This window comes from Apis laboriosa, unplaced genomic scaffold (genome assembly GCF_014066325.1).
Source record: "Apis laboriosa isolate Shangri-la unplaced genomic scaffold, ASM1406632v1 scaffold85_cov150, whole genome shotgun sequence".
Lineage (NCBI taxonomy): Eukaryota > Metazoa > Arthropoda > Insecta > Hymenoptera > Apidae > Apis > Apis laboriosa.
This window is the reverse complement of record NW_025224636.1, coordinates 211,010-234,599: the sequence shown is the minus strand read 5'-3', so window position 1 is coordinate 234,599 and position 23,590 is coordinate 211,010. Positions and strand designations below refer to the sequence as shown.

Genomic DNA, 23,590 nt, shown 5'->3' with positions numbered 1-23,590 from the left:
CCAAGGTTATCAATGACGTAATCTTACCAAAATGTGTCTGATCGAGGATTAGTTGATATTCTCCGATGTCAACATCGATGAAAGACGCGCTTTCCTTTGCGAAGATTTCGTAATCCACGTCTCGTATAATAACGTTATAATTATACAGGTTATTGACTATAGTATTATTGACTATAGTATATTCGTATATTCTTATTATATATGGATATACAGTACATTCGTGTATTTTTATTACATATGGATAATACCATTTACTTTTATGAATTATAATCATAAAATCCAGTTTTATAAATTATTTCATTTTTCAATAGAGTATTGTTGAAAATTATTTAAAAATTAAATTTCGATCGTATGAAATCTTTTTCTTTTCGGATAAAAGAAAATTATTGAAATTCGATTTATAATTAGTAAATATCAATTTATAATGATTCATTTTACTTGTAAAAACAAATGATTATTTGAATCCAAATTTCAGTCACGCAGAATAATATTCTTTCTTTCCAGAAGTAATTATGCAAAGCAGTTCTTCCCGTCTTTCTTTAAAAATAAAGAGATTTCAAGTTGAAAATTTTAGTCACGTAAAAGATTTTCTTTTAAAACAAGATTGTTTAAGCCAACTTTTAATCACAACATACAATTTCTCTTTTTCAAAAGAATAATGTTATTCTAACGTAAATCTACTTTTCAAAAAAAATGGCATACAAATGATTTTTCTTCTTTTTTTTCTAAAAAAAAAAAGAAAAAAATTACTAAAAGCCATTCTTTAATAAAATAATTTCCTCTTTTCTAAAGAAGAAAATTCATTGTTGTAAAATCCAGATTTTAACTATACAAATAATTTTTCTTTCTAAAGCAAAATTATTTAAAATTTAAAAATAAAAAATTTTTTAAATAAATTTTTCCTTCTCAAAAGAATTTCATCGATCCAAATTTTAATTATATCAAAGAAAATTAAATTTAAATTCAATCTGAAATGATGCACGGATGAAAACTCTTATCTCAAAACTAGTCTCTATTTCCATAATTATAATGCTTATATTGTGCAATTCCTCGCATTTTTATCGCCAGGAAGTTGGCGCAATTAGCGCATCTCTCGACGTTGTTGTTTCAGATTATATTCGTATAAAATGAAAATCAAGGAAACGGAACATTGGAAGAATTATGCAAATAATTTTCCACGTTACTCGTTTCCACGTTCGAGCGAAGATCGATCCGTGACCATGCTTACGAATGTTGAAATTTCCATATGTTAGTGGGCGTATCGAAGGAAAAAAGGGAAATATCACATTGTTGAAATGTTTTAGGAAAACATTGTTCCTTTCGTTTGAACAATTTATATGTATAAACAAAACTCTATTGGATTCGATTCGGTAAACAAAATCAGAGAATCGAGTGTTATTATTCGATTCCTTGTGTTTATTTAGAAAACATTTTATAGGATTCGAAAAATTTATAGAATTGATTTATAGAATATTATGTGAAAAATAGAATCAATTTAGTTTTATCTTCGAATAACTTAAAGATGAAATACTTAACTCGAATAACTTAAAAACTTTCGAAATCGCAACTCATTCTCTTTATAAATCCTTTATTATTAAAAAGCAAAAGACTTGCACACAACAAAGTATCTATCAAAAATCAATCTAAATTGCTAATAAAATTTTATAAATTTTCAAATATAGAATCTCTTTTCTTAATAATAAATACATCTTATTTATTCAAGATGCTAACGCTACAATAAATAATAAAATTTTCTGAAATGTCTCGAAATAAATATTAAAAAGATCATTTTACTTAAGAGGGATATATCCATTATTAACGTAAAATTTAACCCGATTAAACTCCCCCTAAAAAGTCATTTCGCACGCGTAACGATCTAACAATATCTCTCCATCGAGATATGGAAGTCTCGAGAACAATTTATTCTTCTCTCTCTCTCTCTATTCCCCGTCAACGATCGAGTTTTCTCGATCGCGACATCGCATCACCACCCACGGATGGTTAATTAAACGGTGACATTTCCAGGCGACCGGCAAGGCCTCGACCAACCCATTCTTTTCAATCTGAATAGCGACGTGCTTACGCGAACCCACGCGTGCAACGATATCGTGGCTGCCGCCTTGTTTGCCTCGTTTATCTGCGCGCGTCAAATGGGAAGAGGTCAGCCTCGAACGTCAAACATTAACACCGATACTAATTATCGTTCTGTATCGTTACGAATTATCTCGGTTAAATATGCGTATCAGTATGGTAAGAAACGGAGACGGAACGAGCGTCGTATAATTTTCTATTGGGTTATGAAAATTTTGCGATGTCGAACGATTTCTTCTTGAGAAGTTTTTAGAAGATTTCGTATATAAATATCATACGTATATAAATCATATTAAAGATGCAGAAGGTATAAAATTAATTATTCCTTTATTTACAAATATTAATCGTCTATCTAGTTTGTTTATAAATTATATTAACTAAAAAAAATAATCCAGAAGATCTTAATCCATTATTATATATCTTCCAATTAATCTTAATTTTAAAAACGTTAACATTCTTATAATTATTAAACCTATACGAACAATTGAAGAGATTGCAATAAATTTTATACGTATGTATGTGCGTAAGGAAAGATAAGTTGAAGATAGAGAATGAAGTTATTTGGAAGATAGATAATTGGGGATGTGACACTTTTGGAAAAAACTTTCGAAAGATTTCGAGTAAAAAACTTGTTGCTATTTCTGTGATTCTCTCGAAATTCAGATAAAGAATAAAGAGTTGAGAGAATATTGACGGGATACGAATTTTTACTTAATGGCAATAATCTTGCTTTGATTTTTTAACTCATTTTTGCCAAAATTTAAATTTAAATTAAAATCGCAATTTTTGTTCGTTTATAAATGAAAAAATAATCACGATAATTTTAACAATGCAATTTGTAATTCTAAATACAGATCAAATTACAGAGGAAGAATCTTAATGAATGTCAGATTTTCTCATATTTTTTGCCTGGGTACATCGATCATTTTTAACGATCCACTCGACACGCCTTGTCGCCTCTCATTTCGAGGTTGTTAAGATTCCATTACCCCAAAGAGAATTAAGAAAACAAGATCGACGATTAACAATAATCATTGATCGCAATTGCCATATAATAAAATTCTACATTTGTGAATCGATATCGAGTATATCAAATAAAAATTAAAATATCCAAAAGTATTATTCCGGATACTTAAATATTGACACAACGGTATAAAGCAGCTACTAATATGTATTTATTCGCCCAATCGCGATTTTTTCGACGATTTATTTTTTTAATCGAAGATAAATTTCATTAAGCGAAATTTTTTTTTTTTTTTTGATTGCAATTCAATCAGAAACTTTAATTTTTAATATAACTTCGCGGAGAATTCTCGAGTCGATCGTATTTCGCCGTGGGTTTGCAGCAGATTCGCGAATTCCTCCCCTCGTCATCATACTCACCTCGAATTTCCTCAAGGTCTCGTAAACTATCGAGGAATCGATCCAATTTCAAAAAGGCCGCCACGAGACCACGTTCCTGTTTCGAGGCCTCTCCTCTTTCAATCTCCTCTTTCATTCATCACCTTAACAGACGCTGCAGAAATAGAGGAAGATTTAGAGCAGAAACGTTAATTGTCAGATCGTTTTCCACGAGCGATATATGGAGAAACTCGTTAGAGTTAATTGGCATCGACTCATCAATAATAATTTATTGTGTACAGATAGTCTTCTTCCAATTGAATCTGCATTCCATCGCGAAATTTTCGTCGCTTATATTATCACGTTATATAACCTACGATATGCAAATTATCACCAGCCAAATTCATACTTCCACGATCCATAATCTATTGGTTGCAAATTGTGAAATAGGAAAAGAAAGGTTATCGCATTTCCACGATTATCGACGAGAGAATCGTGCTCAAAATGCGTGAGCCATTTAAAATCGTACAACACGCGATTATAAATTACAAATTATTATTATTTTAAATAAAATTATTCGTACACAGGATGTTGATACATTCGTGGATAAAACCGGTTTCGAAGGTAAAAATAAAAGCACATATTTATATAATTAATGTAATTTTAGTTCACGTGATTGTTGAGAAAATTTTTTATTTTTTATCTCTGCAATTTATATTCGACATTTACAAGCTTCGATGGGCCCACCCAGTTTATTAGGAGGGATCGTTAATTTCGCCGAATTTAAATTATAATTAACAACGACGAAGTTTAAATACTACCCGATCACCGTGTTATAAACCCACCTCGTTAACCCCTCGAGCACGGATCTTCCATTATCTCGTCATTAATCGGGGGAGAAAACGTATCAACTCCCACGAATCCTCAAGTGGGCGTTGGTAAGCATATTACTATTGCACACCCCACGTAATTCCGAATTTGTCTATTCGTCAAATTGGTTAGAAAATTAACGCCCCGTTTAATAAAACAATATATCAACGAACAGAAAAGAAAAAAGACCAAATTTTTTTCTTATTTTTATTTCTTATTATACAGGGCATCTTTGTTTTTTTAACTCTCGTCAATAACACGTTCAATCCTTACTGTAAATCTTCTCGTTATATATTTAATTAATTAACAAACAAATGATCGAATTTATTTTATTTCGAATTTGTCTATTCGTCAAATTGGTTAGAAAATTAACGCCCCGTTTAATAAAACAGTATATCAACGAACAGAAAAGAAAAAAGACCAAATTTTTTTCTTATTTTTATTTCTTATTATACAGGGCATCTTTGTTTTTTTAACTCTCGTCAATAACACGTTCAATCCTTACTGAAAATCTTCTCGTTATATATTTAATTAATTAACAAACAAATGATCGAATTTATTTTATTTCGAATTTGTCTATTCGTCAAATTGGTTAGAAAATTAACGCCCCGTTTAATAAAACAGTATATCAACGAACAGAAAAGAAAAAAGACCAAATTTTTTTCTTATTTTTATTTCTTATTATACATCTTTGTTTTTTTAACTCTCGTCAATAACACGTTCAATCCTTACTGAAAATTTTATAAATCTTCTCGTTATATATTTAATTAATTAACAAACAAATGATCGAATTTATTTTATTTCGAATTTGTCTATTCGTCAAATTGGTTAGAAAATTAACGCCCCGTTTAATAAAACAGTATATCAACGAACAGAAAAGAAAAAAGACCAAATTTTTTTCTTATTTTTATTTCTTATTATACATCTTTGTTTTTTTAACTCTCGTCAATAACACGTTCAATCCTTACTGAAAATTTTATAAATCTTCTCGTTATATATTTAATTAATTAACAAACAAATGATCGAATTTATTTTATTTCGAATTTGTCTATTCGTCAAATTGGTTAGAAAATTAACGCCCCGTTTAATAAAACAGTATATCAACGAACAGAAAAGAAAAAAGACCAAATTTTTTTCTTATTTTTATTTCTTATTATACATCTTTGTTTTTTAAACTCTCGTCAATAACACGTTCAATCCTTACTGAAAATTTTATAAATCTTCTCGTTATATATTTAATTAATTAACAAACAAATGATCGAATTTATTTTATTTCGAATTTGTCTATTCGTCAAATTGGTTAGAAAATTAACGCCCCGTTTAATAAAACAATATATCAACGAACAGAAAAGAAAAAAGACCAAATTTTTTTCTTATTTTTATTTCTTATTATACATCTTTGTTTTTTTAACTCTCGTCAATAACACGTTCAATCCTTGAAAATTTTATAAATCTTCTCGTTATATATTTAATTAATTAACAAATAAATGATCGAATTTATTTTATTTTATTTCGGCTCTTGAATTATTATAGAAGAAATATTACAAAAAGAATTAATTACTTCATTTATCTATTATCATTTCGTGCCCCCGTTTAATAACTAAATTTTAATCGCTTGTAACTGATGAATAAATAAATAAATAAATCTCATCGATATTTTTGTATTTGTCTTAGCTTATAGAACTTCCTTGTACATTTGTACGTCATTCCTGATACATGTACACGAGATTAAACCGTTTAAAGAATTAAAGAAAAAAACGTGTCAAGAAAATCGCGTTTATAATAAAAAAGAATATATATGCTTCGTCGAGTTTATATTTACGTAAAACGAACACGTAACGGAGAAAAAGGTGTGTGAATCGAGACTCGTTATGTCTGAATTCTATTCATGCGCAAAAAACGTAACGTAACGCTGATAAAAAAAAAAAAAGAATTTAATTATTAGTCTCATGCGAATGAAACGAAAAATAAAAAATAATAATCATCATCGATGGCGACGTGCACGAGTATATTCCCTCGTGGGTTTACGATAATTTGTCGAAATGGTGACATCTCGATTTTTCTGTTTATGGTAGTGATTTTTATCTCGATCGTTTATCGTTCACCTTATTGGTCTTGCTGCAAAAACGAACGAAACGACATGTGCATTCCATGTTAGAATGGCGCGATACTTAAGTTGCAACCGATCAAACCTTTTTTGCTTTTCAATCAGGATCTCGTATGGCAATGATAGATGTTGTTGGAATAAATTTTTATTCGATTGAAGGAAAAACGGTTTCATTCGTTTTCTAAACGTTTATTGATTCAATTTTAGTATTCGTTCATTATTTATTCATTATTCCTTTGTTTTTTATTCGACTTCTTATTCCTTCATTTTATTATTCCACATTCTATTTATTTAGTATCCTATTTTTGTATAATTATTATTGAATTATTTGACAAAGGAACTTTATTTTCATCTTTTAATATTAGTAAAAATAAAATAAAATATATTTATATCTTTCTAATAAACTTCATCTTATTATCATATTATCGAATACTGAAACAACTTTATATATTAAAACTAATTTTAATTATCTGGAGATAAAATTAAATTTTTCATGAAAAATGACTTTCCACAAAACGGAATTTCAATCTTAAATACTCTATAATGAAAGTTATGCGAAGCGAGGTTCCTAAGGCCTTCAAAAGCTTTCATCAAATATTACAGAAACGCCATCTGTTCAATATGTGGCAGTGTTCAATAGACGATGCCTAAAATGGTTCTCGTTATGAAAGGAGTAACACATTCCTTTCATTCATCGCGAATCCATCATCATTCAGCCTTTCATATCGCCAAAATGAATCCTGTTTCTATGCTTATAACGACACGAAACGATGAAGCATCTTGTTCGAAATTACGAGTAACACCTATGAACTAAAAACCTGGATAATATCGTATAGATTCCTATAGAATAACATACAATATTTATACGTACAATTTGGAATCGAAAACGTAAACCGAAACAGATTGGGTTTTCAAATAATCCTCTTTAATCTGTGTATCTAAACAACAAGCTGGTAATCAGATGTTACGAGTTAATCCGATAAGTACGAATTACAAACAAAAGATAGAAATTTTAAGATCCTAATTATGGAATTATTAGTCGCATCAATTTCAGTTCGCAATAATCCACGTAATATAATTGCCTATAACATATATTTGAAATAAAGCTTCTCGGTAAGAAGATCGAGTTTTTGGGCAAAAGAAAATTTAGAATTTTTATTCATAATTGCACAAAACAGTTTAATGGAACCTAAATTAACATAAGAATACATTATTAACGTAAAATAGTTTGTATTTCGATATTATCGAATCTCATTAATATTAACATATGAAATAGAACGTGTATATGATTAAAATCTTATCTGATAAAAAAAATAACAAAAATTTCGTAGATTGATTTATTATATTAACTACAATTCGTATTATAATTATAATTAAACGTTGTTGCTTGTAACGTGTTCTAATAAGGATTAATTAACTTTCTAACCTCACATTCTTTTATATTTATCTTTTGTAATTTATAGTAATCTTTCTTGGTTGTAATTCGATTAAATGGCCAGTTACATTATCTCTACATCAATTCACCAAACATTGCTTCACTTCCTACCGTCAAATATGATGTAAAAATCGTTTCACTATGATCGATGATTCGTCGATGGCAGATGTTAAACACGCAAGACGTTTAGATGACGATACGTTAGTCGTTGATTGGCTCACGTTGGAAAATTGACCCGATTGGTCGAAAACGTGTAGAGATAGATCGGCTGGCAGGTGAAATCTCAATTGACCGTGGAAAAGTGGCCGTGGAAAACTAATTGCCACCGAGTTCAAAGCGGCGTCGTGTTCCAATTGGGAGAAAGGTATATGACGAACTAGGAAGCTGATATACGATAGTGTAACCGTGGCGCACGCCCTCTGTGAATGCAGATCGCGTCTTCGTATTCATTTCGCCCCAGTTCGAAACGAACAATTGATCCACGGCGCGAACGTTATTTCCAAGTCAGATCGGTCTTTTATTTTCATTCCCGTTGAAAAATTCAGATTTTTCGAATCTGATTCCATCTTGAGAGTATATGCTTAATGTCAATCTATATTCTGAGAATTACTTTATTGCTGATATACGAAGAAAGTAAGGAAATTAGAGAAAATGAAAAATAATTGTTATTTAAGAATCTTTTTGTTTTTTTCCTCGAAGTAAAAAGAATTCAATATCTATAATTGTTTAAAAATAATTTAAAAATCGTGTTTGAATCGTGTTTAAGTGTTTCTTGTTAGAATTAATTGTAAGTACAAAGCTTAGATTGAAATCGTTTATCTTTCAATTTCGATTTTAATTGAAATGAAAAGAGTAAAATTTTGCAATGTATTTTTCCAAACAGGAAAATATGATTGAAAAACACAAAAGAAATATCGAAAAGCGGTTCATTTACGATTGTAGCCAGGATCCATGGATCGATCGAGGAGTTTCAATACGAAAGTTTTAGCCGTCAGAGAGCGCCAAGTTCATTAAATCTTCAACCTATATGTCTTAGAGGATCGTTGATTTGCAATTTAAATCGAGTCGGTTAAAACGACGAAAATATGAAATTTAAATGATGACAGTCTAACTTCTTGGAGAAGTACAACGAGGATGAAGAATATTTTCTTTGTCGAAATGAATTAATGCGATCTTAAACACACGTGAGGGCGCCACGTTTGATGAATAATTTTGGCAATTTTTCAACGTCTCCCGTTTTTATATAGCTCGTAACATTTGTTTCTTCGTCAAAAAGAATTTGTAAGGATTTAAAAAGATTCTTATTAATGGTATTTGTAATAATTTGTAATCTTGACTTGTCGCATTAATATTTTATTTCGATGAATGAATATAATAGCAGCCAAGAATGGACAATTTTTATTTGTTAGCTATTTTACTTTAAGTTTCAACAAAATTTAAACCTGATTAATAGCCCTGCATAAAACTCCACATATTAATTTTGAAAGTTCCATCTGTAATACTTAAGAAAAAATTTCAATATTAATTCAAAGGAATTCGTTTCAATTTTTCAACGATTCTTTCAAGTAGTGCTCATCATTAAAATTCTTTTAATCAAAGAGAAAAATTAAAGATACTTTTTTCTTTGTATATATGTATATTGTAATTTCTTGCAAATCAACTGCTACTTCTTAAAAAAAAAAAAAAAAAAAAAAGAAGTGACGAAACGATGAATAGTCGTAGCGAGTTCATTTCGTGGAATTCGTCAGGGTGTTGAGGGAACTAAACGAGGACGTCGAGCACGAAATAGCGATTAAATGTCAAATGCAGATCAGATTGTTGTTGTGTTAGTAGACTTTCGAACGGAACACTCGAAAAAGTTGTCCGGCTTGTTTTCGAGGAAAATCCAATTCACTTCGTCTCCATCTCCCTTAACAATTCCATCACTAATCGATTCCGATGAAACACGTTTCTTTCATTTCTTCGTTTTGTAAAACAAACACGAGAAAGAGAGAGAGAGAGAGAGATTATTGAATGGACAAATATCGTTTATACAAGTTTGGAGTCATTAACATATAGAATTCAACATTTATGTAAATTTTTTTAATATTAAGTTACATGGAACCATAGTTAAAATCTTATTCCATTTGAAGTTATTCCATTTATAAGAATATCTTTATAATAGAATGTTCCATAGAATTGGAATAAGTTATATTATATAAGAAAAGATATTGTAAATAGTTTAGTATAATCTGAATATAATTTTACATGTTAGTTTTATAATTTGACAGAACACCTATGATTTGAAAGTTAATTGTATAATAATTGGCTTTTTAAAATTTGTATAAAATAAAATATATATAAATACATTAAGAAACATTGAAAACAGATTTTATATGACAAATTTCCAAATACTAATAGAATTAATATTTATTTATATTTTTATATAATATATTTTCGAATTCGAAAATATATAGTTCAAATGAATACTAACAACAAATATTGTATTAAACATTGATTTAATAAATACAAATGAAACAATGAAATTGTAAGTACAAGAACTAAAATATTAAAACAAAAGAAGAAAGAAAAGATGGAATTGCGTTGGGAATAAATAGAGCAAGAAGAAAGAATTCAATTTCGTCCCTATAAATTTCTAATTTCAATTTTTCCTTTATTTTCAGACACACGGCGATCGACGAAGAGTCTCCAGGTTCCATCCCAAAATCGTTGACAATCGCCGCGCCAACTTCGAGGGACACTTCCCTGGACATTCCTCTGGACGGAGAAAATCTCGTTTTCCCATTGCCTTCCAGCGCCTCCACCGAGCAACACCCTTCCATTCGAAGATTCGAACCAAAACCAATTCTATCGTCCAAGGAATCATCGATCAAGTTCCAATATCCATCGACGAGACGAGAATCCCAACCTCTGAACATTTTCAACAAATCCTTCTGTTCCCCGGACAAACAACGGCAAACCAAACTTCCAATAAACGTGCTAAACAAATCACCAGATGTAGACGAGCCAAAGGACCAAACGAGAGATAGATTCGCCGATTTGGAAGGGAAGGTGACCATCAAGTTACCATCTGACGAATCAACCACGCTTGGATCGCGCAAAGATCACGAGGATTCCACCAGGATTCCATCCAGCCCAGAGGACGTTTCTGATCAAGAGATCGTCGAGGTGAGAAAGGACAGTGCCTTGTTTCTCGAGGAAGCCGAAGGGTTGCCGACTCTTCGAGAAATTTTGAAATCCAAGGCGCCGAGAGTGGTCAGACCTAGGAGAGAGAGCAGTGGATACGCTAGCAATTTGGGGACGTTCGACGAGGACAGGAGGAATTCGTCGACTGTGGATGTGTCGCAAGATTTGTCGTTCCTCAAGGAGAGGCGCAGATCCTCTACGACTAAACGGTTAAATTCGAGAGTGATATTGGGGAGAGCTGAAGAAAGCTTGACAGAGGACGTCGAGGTTGGAAGCATGCCTACCACAGAGGTGCATAGAAAGGTGTCCGGAGCTGGACTCGAGATGCCTAATATAGAGGAAGTTAAGGAGGTTCTCAGAGATGAAGCTCCTTCTAGGCTGGAGAGCCTGGATAATTTGTGTGGATTGACGAAACCTATCAATTCTGGTAAGTTATATAATGAATAATTAGTATTGTTAATATTGAATGGTAAATTTTTTTTTTTTTTGAGAAAATTATGAAAATATGTTATTAAAGTTGATGGAGTCTTCTTGTATCTAAATATAATATAGAAATCATAAAGATTAATAAAGTAAGTTCTAATAATTCGTACATTTTTATGATGCAACAAAAATTATCAAAATTTATTTTTAACTCGTGATATATAGCGTTGATAATAAGATATCTCTACTGAGTTGAAAATTTAAAAGATTACAAAGAATTTCGTGTAATATATTTAACTACAACTAAATTTATTTATTATTTTTGCAATATTTATTATGACAAAATTAACATTTAAATTTGTAATCTCTTGTTCCATGTCAATTGTGAGATTCAATCCTATAATCTCATTAAATAAACAGATAATTCATTTAATTATATCATATTTCATGATATTCATGTCATAATAATTCGTTCCAACAGAAGAGTTCTCCACGCATTGTCGCCTAAGCGATTTACCAGATCGAGGCGACTCTCCAAAAGACAGATCAGAAGTACCATCCACTACTACTAAATGCCAAGAATCATCGACCATCTTCGATCCTTACGATTCTATAAACCGCTTTTCGATATCTCCAACTTCGAGGAGTCAAACTCCATTTATTCTTTGCACCACGCCGACGTTCCACGATTCGAATTCTCGAAATACCAATAAACACACGGACAAATCCGTCGAACGATCGAAAGACGTCAATTCTGACAGAATTGCCAGAGCTGTCGTGTCGAAAATCAACGAAGCGTCGCCATTGGACAAAAAAATCTCTGTGATTCAGAAGAAGGAAGAAACTACGACGTCAGAGCAATCCGTCAGAGAAAATATTGTTCCACGATCGATCAAGATGTACCAATTGCTGTCCACCCAGTCTGAAGACAGAGCGGAGAGCGAGTTGCAGTTGGACAGAAGGATATTTCAAATTTCTAAACAAGATGACACGGCTGCAGTTATATCTTCGACGAAACATCCTTTGAACAAGTCTTCGAGCGTTTTCACGCTGAAGAGCAGCGCTTCTGGGGACATCCAGACGTTGACATGTGGTGAAACTGCGGACGATTCGAACGTTAGAAAAGCGATTTCACCTGGAGAGGTGGGAACGAGTCAGAGTTTTCTTGGAGATGCCTCGAGTGTCTCTGTGAGACCTATTTATCCTTATTGCCCTTATTCTCCGTATGGAAGTCCCCAGGGATCCCCCAGAAACAGGAGGAGGCCTTTGAGGGAGAGCAGGAGAGTCTCCATTGACAACAAACAGGGAGCTCTTCAACTGAATCAATATAAATTGTTGGACAACATTGGTCAAGTAAGTTTAAATTGTTCTCTATTAATGTCTAGTAATACATATTATTAACTCTTGTTCCCTGTTGTATCAAAATCGTATTAAACGAAACTTTAGTAGAGTCAGTATAAAGAAATGTCAAATAAAAATAGAAGAAAACATTTATACTAAATTAGTTTTGTCTATGTTAATTATAATATTTTGCATTGTGTTCTATCGAAATCGTGTTCTCAGAGTATTATATTACAGGAGAATTGGCTTTAATAAGTTTCTATTATATATTAGTAGATACGAGTAATTTATAATGAAGGAAATAATAATAATATATAATATAATATATAATAATATATAATAATATATAAATATAATAATATAATAATAATATAATATATATAATAATATAATAATAATATATAATAATATATAATAATAGTATAATTAATATATAATATCTGTTTCTATTAAAAACTAGTATCATAATCATATTATATTGTAATACAATTGTATTAATTTACTATGATATTATGAAATTACTAATATATAATATTATAACATATGATATATATATAATTATAAAATAATTCTATTAATAATAATACATAGTAATATAATTGTATTAACATTATAATATTATTATAATACAATTATATCATCACTATATTGGTACTATATTATACATATATCAGTGATATTTATTATGTATCATAATAAATTAATAATAGGATCCCTCTTTTAGACAGATTTTATCTCATGAAAAATTTACGTATCGCTCATAACGCGACCTACATAAACGCGAAAGCAGCAAATTAATGCAACCATAAATGAAATATTCCCTGTTGGAAGATAAAGAGTAATTTTTTTCTTACATAAAAAATATTCTATTAAATTATTTTCACTCGTTACACACGAGAAATTTTAAGGCCAATTTCGAAATGTAACGATTCGTTCTAATCGCGTTTAATTGATCAGCATTGGAAATTATATCATCGATGCGTAGAAAATCTCGCATTAACGTATCGTTCCTGTTAAAACTGATTAAATATCCTCGTCGATTTTATGAAGTTATTTTTAAAGTGATTCGTTATTTTCGAACGAAACATTTGCATATTTTATCTATTGCATATTTATATTTTTTATATTTTATATTTTATATTTCACTTTATATCGAAACAATGAGAGACAACACTTTTAATAATCTACGATATTAATCTAATGATATCTTTACTTATTCTTTATCATTGCTAACCACAATGAGACTTACTTCTCTCCTTTTCTTTCTTTTTTTTTTTTTTCAGTTTTCTACTTTTTCTTTGCTTCAACATCGTCGAATAAATTGCTCCAATTTCGTAAATTACCCATTCACCTAGAAACCTTCTCCACCTAGAAGGAAATTCTTTGCCTGGTTAAGAAATAGCCGATGAAGGAATTTTATTCGAGAACACGAATTTTTATCTGAAAATTTGTTACAGTTTGTTAATAGGAATTCTCGAAATTATTCCGTACTTGTTTTGACACGTGAAATAAGCAATGTTGTGTTAACAAATTTATCCTCGACAGAAATTCTCTCGTCCCCACATCTTTTACGAGAAAATGAAATTTTAACATTTATTAAAATATGGAAACATTTCAACAAAAATATGAAAAAATTTTGTACGTTTCTTAAACAAAAATTTTAATATTCTGTTGTTTTTTAAAAGTTTAACTTCGAAAGAGTTTCGATTTTTTGAAATTGCATCGCATTTTCGATGTTTCTCATTCCTGAAACGTATCTTTCTTTGTATCCACTCGTTTCTATGTTAATAATCTTCGTTTTTGTTGATTGAACGTAACAATTCCAATCACGAAAATTAGTCAAAAATAGGAGAAGAAAATGTAGCTCGGGAAGTTTGAAAATTTCGTTCATCGCTATTTGAAGTGATAAAGCAAAATTCTAGAAATCACACATTTCGAGGAAAAAGATAAAAATGAAGAAACTATTTCAACGTGAAGAAATATCGTTTGCCACTTTTAAATTGAACATCGGCATCGATTCGAACTTTTTCTCGGTCACCGTTTGATCTTTTCGAAATATATAGGTCGAGATTAAGTTTCTATCAATTCTCAAGGAGTCAAAAACTAAGTTTTTCTATTTGAAATTTATTGTATTTGAAAAGGAAGTTATTTCTGAATGTGCACGATAAAATTTTGATTCATATATGATATATAATTTGATAAAAAAAAAATATACAAAATTAAGAAATATATTATACATCTTTTTTTTATACGTGAATTTTCTCGAAATAAACGAAACGAAAATAAAATAATACCAAATAAAAAAAGAGAACTAACGCAAAAAAAAAAACTCCAGAGAACATCGAAATATCGAGAATTTTAACTTTAATGAAGTAGCATTGTTTCATAGAAACGTTCCTTTTCCATTTCTCTTTAGAACATCACGTTTTAAAATACCATTTTTTTTCCCTTTGAAAAACGTAGATGAACAAAAATGTTTTTAATAACTACCTGTCGATCAACCGAGCAATTTCTTCAATTTCCTCTTTGGAGAAAAATAAAGTTTCGAAACGAAGAAAGTTGTATGAAATAATAAAACTGCATGAAAGTAAAAAAAAAAAAAAAATCGGTTGAAAATTAAAATTCCTTGATCGCCGTCGTTTTATTTTAACAGACTCGAGAGATTTTATCATTCGCGTTTTATAGGGTTCCTACGGGATTGTAAAACTAGTTTACAACGAAGAAGACGAGACCCAATACGCGATGAAGATTCTGAGCAAGAAGAAACTGATGAAGAAGGCGGGAATATTCGGTAGGATGGCTCCGGGGAAAAAGGGTGCGGCCAACCCTTTGGCCAAAGTCTACAGGGAGATCGCGTTGTTGAAGAAATTGGATCATCCGAACGTGGTGAAATTGGTCGAAGTTCTCGACGACCCGGACGAGGATAATCTTTACCTTGTTTTCGAATTGGTCCAGAGGGGAGAGATCCTTCAGGTGCCCACCGACAAACCTCTTGACGAGGAAACTGCCAGGAAGAATTTTCGTGATGTTGTAATGGGCGTGGAATATCGTGAGTATCCTATACTGCATACAGATTGTTGAAACAAAACCTGGATACTTGTTCTTTAAATTTATTTTCATGTATATTTTTGTAATATCAATAGCCAAATCCGAATATATTGTATCATAATATTCATTCGCATTATATTTATTATACGAGAATTGATTGAGAAATTACATTTGACAACTAATAAATTATAATATTTTTTTCATACAATTTATACATCACGATTAATTTTAAACTGCATACCGATCGCTAAATTAAAAGTTCGATAAATCTTGATTAAATCCACCCCAGAAGAATTATTAAATTTCGTCCAATTGATCAAATTTCAATTTGTTTCAGTGCACTACCAGAGGATAGTCCATCGCGACATAAAACCTAGCAACCTGTTGGTAGACAGCGACGGTCGGATCAAGATCGCTGATTTAGGCGTTAGTGCAGAACTGAGGGCATCCGGAGAATTATTATCCGGGCCAGCCGGAACACCGGCGTTCGCAGCACCCGAAACAACCACGCCTGGCGCCCATTATTCCGGAACGGTAAGTATCCTATCGGGGCTATCGTTTGATCGATTTTCAATTTTGCCCGGTATTTATAGGTGGCGAAGAATTATTACGCCGCCACTCTGTTCAATCCTTGGCCGACGCTTTCCTACTCTCGAGTTTTTTCGCCAATTTTCGATCGTAACCGAAGGTTACCATTCGATGATAATGTCGCTCGAGAGCTGAAGATCGTTTAAAGATGTGATAGATCATTATTTCTCGTTTTTCACGAAGAATCAATTTAAAAAAATGTGAAATTTAAATGGCATCACGTTACACGTAGGTTTGTTTTGATGAAATTGAAATGAAATGGAGTTTTTTTTTATCTTGTCCTACGTTTCATTTTTATGGTATTATATTTTTATAGAAAATATTGTAACAATAGAAGTTATATAATACTAATAAAATGTAATGTAATGCCATGCATAATAATATGCAAATATATTTTATAGGGATTATATGATAAAAATATTATTTCTGTTTAGTTTTGATATTAAAAAATATATTCTATTTCTAAAAATAAAAATTATTATTTGGAAATTTCATACGAAAGTGATTAATGATCTATTTTGTTACATGCTTCTTGGAATAGAATTTTGATTTTTTTCTTAAAATCATAAATAATATATGGATGCATCAATTTAAATGTTATGATCGTGATTTGTTTCAAAATTTTATTACAAACTTCTTCTGTAAAAGGTTCTTATTTTTGATTATTTTTTATTTTTATTTAAGGCCAATTTAAGACCTTTCCAGAATTAAAAAAAAAAACTAACTTTAACCCAATTATCCAAGTGGAAAATGTTTCTTTGTATTGCGAGTTCCCTTGCATATTTCACAAGCCATTAAAAAATCGATGTCGAGCAACGCAATCCGAGTTTTCTGATTGTGTTTCGCTCTTTCTATGTACATAATTACATTACACGTATCCTGAAACTTTTTGATAAGAAAGTTAAGTCGCACTACCATTTCACTATTTTATTTAGATCGACCGTGACACGTTTGACGTAAATAATTTGTGAAATCAAATTTAACTTTCTTTTCTTTGCTCAATTTATATTGTTCTTCAGTTATTACATCCGATTAAAAAATTTTATTGAATCCAACAAAATTATCGAGAGTAGGTAAATATGATTTAGATCGATTATCTGACAAAGTTGCGAAGTTGTATGATCAGTTAGAGAGAAAAATTGTTACTTAATCTTCTGAATCTTGTTCAATATATCTTAAAGGTTATAAGTTGAAAAACGACAAGGAATTTTTATTGAATATATATTTTATAAAGAAAAAAATTATTAAGTAATTTATTAGATAAATTTATTTTTCATCTTAATTGATCATGAATAACATTAAATAATCTTCAAATATAAATTACTGTATATAAATTTTAAAACATTTTATCACAAGATAAATATTCATGTTAATATTATTAGAAATAACATAAATATAAAAAAAATTAATGTCTTCTCCATTTAAAAATTGTTCTTTCAAATTTAAAAATCTATTTTTTATCATTATAAAATATCTTAAATTAAATTAGATATAGAATTGTATATATAATTGTAAAAATTTAAAATTAAAATATCATATTTATGCGTTTTCATTACAATATAAATAATATTTTAAAATTCGAAACAGCGAGTAGATACAAGAAAGATATTATATTTATGTATACATATTTTAAAACAAGTATTATAATTAATATTAACAACGTGAAACCGCAATCAATTAACTTTTCAAACTCGTTCCTGTGGAAGATTCATTTCAATTAAAAAAAAAAAAAAAAAAAAAAAAAAAAAGCAAAATAAATTACTGATTATCAGAATGTCAAGTTAATAATTCCATTAGGATTTAATTAAAATTTCATCTAAAATTTCATTCTCTCTCAGGTTAAATCCGCGGATCAAAATAATCCAAGAATTAATTAATAATCAATATATTATAATTAATGATCAAACTCATTTATAGAAGAGTAGATATACTTCGACTGATTATTATTGAGCAATCTGAAAGCAAAACAATGGTAATAGAAGAAAACAGTATTGTATCTGTTCTCACTTAAACAGTATGGCCTGATTAATGTTTACAACGCGTTATTATGGTTTCTGTCGTGTAGATCTGTTGAGGAAACGTATAATTTAATATAGAATAATTTCTTTCTCACGTGTATTTCCATGATTATAGTCCAGTGGTGACCTTATCGACAACTCGATCGATTTGGTGAACTTTTTAACACTTGGTTGAAAAGAGCTCTATATCCATGAAAACGACACATTAATCAATTTGCATCGAGAACTGTAATTAACAATCAGCGATACAGTTGATATTAGAACCATTGATTGAAATAATTCAGATTTTTCATTTTTGCTTGCAATCATTATTGAAAGCGCGTAGATTTTTTTTATTAAATGTTATCGTTTATTCTTATCATATTAATAATTTGTTTGTTAACTTTCAATGTTCGTTTTAATCTAGAATCGAGGAAAAAAATGTCCCAAATTTTTATAAATATCTTGTACATAATAGTATCTTTTGCATTTTTTAAACAATGTTACCTAAATTGTGTCACTTTCGAAATGGATGACGTAAATAGATAATGGTAATACGTGACGTTTGAATATTTATTTTCATCTTGGGATATCTCCATCAATCTTCTATAATCTCTTAAAAGCATATTCTTCTATCCAATATACTTTCGTAAAGAATAGATTAACATGATTCAATTTCTAATATTAACTTGCGCACAAAGTAATATCAAATATAAAATTTTTGTCAATATATATATATTATATCTTTATCAGATGATTTAATCTTGATTAATGATTATCTTTAAATTTTACAGATGATTATTATTACATTATTATATTATTATAATAATAGTTATTTTTAATCCAAAGCTTTTCCTTTTTTCTTTTGAAACATTTTTCAAAAGCTTAATCTGAAAATAAAGAGTATTAATATATTCGAACATCTTGATTGATTCTCATAAATGTTCTTAACTTAAAATTTGGCGATTATTAAAGCATTTGGCGATTATTTTAAATATTAAAAATTAAAGAAAAAAATAAAATTACATTTCAGTTGTGTGACGTATGGTCAATGGGAGTAACATTGTATTGTTTGGTGACCGGAAGAATACCTTGGGATGGAGCCGGAAGTATAATTGGCGTTCAAGCAGCGATACGCAGTGAACCGTTAAAATTTCCAGAGAAACCAGCCCTTTCACAAAGTCTCCGCGAATTGATCTCAAAAATGTTGGCCAAAGATCCAGCTGAAAGAATTACGTTATCAGAGATGAAGGAACACGTTTGGCTGACCAATCGTGGCGCTGAACCACTGCCAATCGAAACTGACAACTGTCGACTTCCGGTTACCGTTACGGATGAAGAAGTGGAACGAGTGGTCACGAGAATACCCAAACTGGACACTTTGATTCTTATCAAAACTATGCTGAAGCAGCACAGTTTCCAAGTAAGTGAAATTTTATCGTTTTAAAGACACTCGTAAAATTTTTTATTATCACAAAATAATTTTGAATTTAATGATAAACTAATTGATATTAATCGATATAATTATAATTAAAACATAAAATGAAATGAAAATTAATATTCTTATTTACTTTTAAATTTAATATTCATTACTCAAACTTATTCATAGTTTCATCAGATAATTTTCAGTTTAATTTTTTTACGTGGATGAGTTAGTGTCTTTTTTTTTTTCTTTATTCAAATTTGATTCGCGAATTGTAATTATCGGTATTCGATAAATCATGGATTCTGTTCTGATCTTTAAATGCAGCATCGAATTGCTAATCAACTTTTTTAATTTTTAATTAACTTTTAATAAATAAATTAATAAATTCCACAACGCGTTTGAAGTATTATACTATTGATTCTATCTCTAATCATTCAAATATGATGTATTTCGGAATTTTAATCGAAAATAAAATCATATAAATAAATTTCATTTAATTTTAATTCTAGTAAATTTTATATATATTATTATCCCATCTAGGCATATTTTTAGATTTACTCTTGTCGAAATAGGAAATTATACAAATAATTATATTATATATATTATAATCATATTTAATTTTTTACAAAACATATCCCTTCCATTCTTGAAATTGTTTTCTTATCATAATATAATCAAAATCAAAGAAGGTTTCTCGATTAATTTTGCAGTAATTTTAATATTAAATTTAATATTTAATATCTATATCTTTTTCTTTTTTTTAATTATTATCAAATATACAAACTAATGGAAGCTAATTTTTGCAAACGTAGGAAATCAAAAAAAGAAAATCATTAATTTTAATTGGCAAACTTGTTTATGTAACTCGTTATGAAACTTCTTTTATTTCTTTGGCTTTGGCTCGACGTTCTTAAAGATACTTTTATAGCTTTGGAAATTTTCTTATCCTCCCTTTCCTTCCTGATCCCATTTATTCGCAGTTTGTAGAATATTAAGACGACACGATAGTTATTGCCAGACAGTCTCGTGTAATTGCATTGAAGAGAAATGGAGTCTTTGCGTCCGCGTAAAATTGTTCATCATTTTACCTTGAGTCGATGTACATCACGAAGCGATAAAAGCCGGAAATAACGTAGACATCGGCGTTGAAGCTCAGCCATTTGTAAAAATTCCCTCGTTGTGATTCTTCGAGTGTCTCCCATCATTCTGCATAAATTCCTCGTGGTTGCGAATGAAACGATAAAGAGAAAAAGTAAAAGAGAAAGAAAAATATCAAAATTGAAAACTCCGTTAAAGTGTTCAATACAAAAATAACGAATCAATTTTCCAAATTTATTGAGAACGAAATGAAATGAAACTGAAAAACTTTCCTCCGTTGAATGATTATAAAAATTTATATCTCAATTTCTATTGTATCTAAATATCAAATATCCTTGTAACTTTTTCTAATTTTTTATTCCATTCTCGACAATAAAAAACTATCGAAAAAGATAAAAAAATCCGAATAGAATATTGTATTAAATTGATAACTTTGATCGATCAAAACAGCACTAGCTACACCCGAAGCGTAAATGATTCGATGAATCTAAAAATACATTTTTTTATCTCGTTCATCGTATAAACCCATGGAAACAGAATTATAAAGATGTTGGCAATTTCGAACGATTAAAAAATTTCTCTATTTACTCAATGTTTATTTCTCTGTACTCATATAATTTTGTATTCATCGTTATCGGATCAATACGATCGCTATTACGATAGAAGATGAAATTTGGAGAAATTTCGATCGAAAGTTCGATCGAGATTGTACGGATCGTTGATCAGGTAATTCAATCAAGTTGGCCGAGTTCCTTCTTCTTTCGAGATTTCTCATCGGGCGTGATAAAGTTGTTCGCAACAGTTCGGTCGCAGTTACGATAGAAGAGGTCGCCCGTTGAATTTCAATTGCGGCCGACATTTGATCTCTCGTCACGAGCAATGAACAGCAGGAGGTCAAGCCTTTTATGTTTTTCTGTTCGTGACGCGACTGTTCCCATAGCGTGGAAAAGCTTGCCTCCCACTCTCACCACAATGCCACCACGTCTCTGGCCTTATTATTTGATGAGCAGCCTGAGTCAATATCAACCGAGTTCAAGGAAGGTTGACGGCTCTGTAAACACGGCAATAATGTCGGTGGAGTATCGGCCTCATAAAGTATGAAGCGCCTTCCTCGTTTTATATTTCATTCTCGTATTCTTCCCTCTCTCTCCTCTCGTCCTTTTTGCTTTTTTCATCAGTTTTCATCGAGGGAGAATCGCGATATCGTGAAGATAAAATCGAAAAATCGTGGAAATTTCACGAGAACGATTGCTTTGAAATCTTATTCGTAGCTTTATTAGAATACTCTCTGGAAGAGAGTAATGCTAATCTAATATTGAATGTCAAGAAGATTATCTATATTCCTTTTCTTTTTCTCTTATTTATATTTTTTTTTTTTGAACGAAAGTGTAATTGAGAAGTTATTTTTTTGATCTTCAGAATCCATTCTTGTCGAAGAAGGGTGGAAAAACGGCGAATACGACGGCGGATAGCATAGAATTATCCCCATCAGAAAGAGCCGAGGAGATCACACCTCAAGGAAAGAAAATAATTAGGAACGTAAAGACGAAGCAATTTCAAAGAACAGGTAGAAGCAATTCCGCCCCGGATTCTTATGATTGGCAAACAAATGGCAGGTAAACACAATCGACTTTTTCAGAAATATTGGAATAAAGTACAATCTTATGTATGATATAAATCACGTTAAAATATAACAATGTTATCTATCAAGATTTTTCATCAATTGCGAATGCAATTTTTTAACGTATACGTTTCCAATCTATGTGCTTTTCGTTCCATGATTCGTTCTGTTTTATCGATTAAGCTTGAATGCGATACGTATTTTTGCAATTTTCAAAAAAATCTTGAGATAACTCGTTCGATTAATCTATTTTATGATTTAAGAGATAGTTGAAATCATGCTTCTCTTTAAAGACGAAAATTTATTTAATTTGAAACAAAATTACAATAATTTATAATATTGATGTTCCATTTGTTTTAGAATATTTAATAAATTGTCGTTTTTATTTCCTTGTCCGTGTCTCGATATACTTTCAGACAAATATCTACAGAAAGTCCTCTACCTCCGGTGACAGAAGCGTCCATTCAGGAAACGGAAATGGAGAAACGGTGATATTACGGATCAACATGACGAAGAAAACCACAATTAACCAATTAGTTGATAAAAACGGTATGAGCCGACTTAACATTCGATGACCAAATGAAATTAATTCTATATATACTTATTGTATATTATACATTGTATATTTGAAAATTTATATTTCATTTTTTTATTTTTCTTTGATTTCTAACAACTAAAAATTGATTATAGATATCTGGAAGGAATATTTTTACACGGAATATTATTGCAATAGATATACAAAATTTCGATTTAAAAATTCAAAAATCTAGTTACATGATTGCAATAAATTATTAAATTTTTTTTAAATAACTTCAAAATAATCGTTTTCTTTTTTTGGCGAAAATAGTTATATTCTTTATTTCAAAGTATTGCATCATGTACCATAATGATTCTTTTGGCGTATCAATTATTTATTCTGAATCAATTATTTCGTCATGTTAATTACAATTGCAAATGATTTGATAGCAAACAACGTTCGTTTATGAATTCACTTTAAACATATAAAACGGTGAAACAG

The 23,590-nt window shown here is 30.1% G+C and overlaps 1 protein-coding gene across 4 annotated transcripts in view; it reads left to right on the top strand.

Moving 5' to 3' along the window:
- LOC122719603 (calcium/calmodulin-dependent protein kinase kinase 2) overlaps positions 1–23,590 on the top strand; it is an 88,917-nt gene that overhangs the window by 52,293 nt on the left and 13,034 nt on the right. For 2 of the 4 annotated variants that reach the window (XM_043945552.1, XM_043945553.1), the window contains 7 exons: positions 10,508–11,457; positions 11,935–12,806; positions 15,480–15,843; positions 16,180–16,376; positions 19,461–19,850; positions 22,371–22,567; positions 22,989–23,274. In XM_043945552.1, the coding sequence (XP_043801487.1) occupies positions 10,508–11,457; positions 11,935–12,806; positions 15,480–15,843; positions 16,180–16,376; positions 19,461–19,850; positions 22,371–22,567; positions 22,989–23,064 (3,046 nt within the window). In that variant the 3' untranslated portion in view covers positions 23,065–23,274. Of the gene's footprint in view, positions 1–10,507; positions 11,458–11,934; positions 12,807–15,479; positions 15,844–16,179; positions 16,377–19,460; positions 19,851–22,370; positions 22,568–22,988; positions 23,281–23,590 lie in introns of those variants that run through there. The other 2 variants (XR_006347651.1, XR_006347650.1) reach the window with 2 other exon arrangements.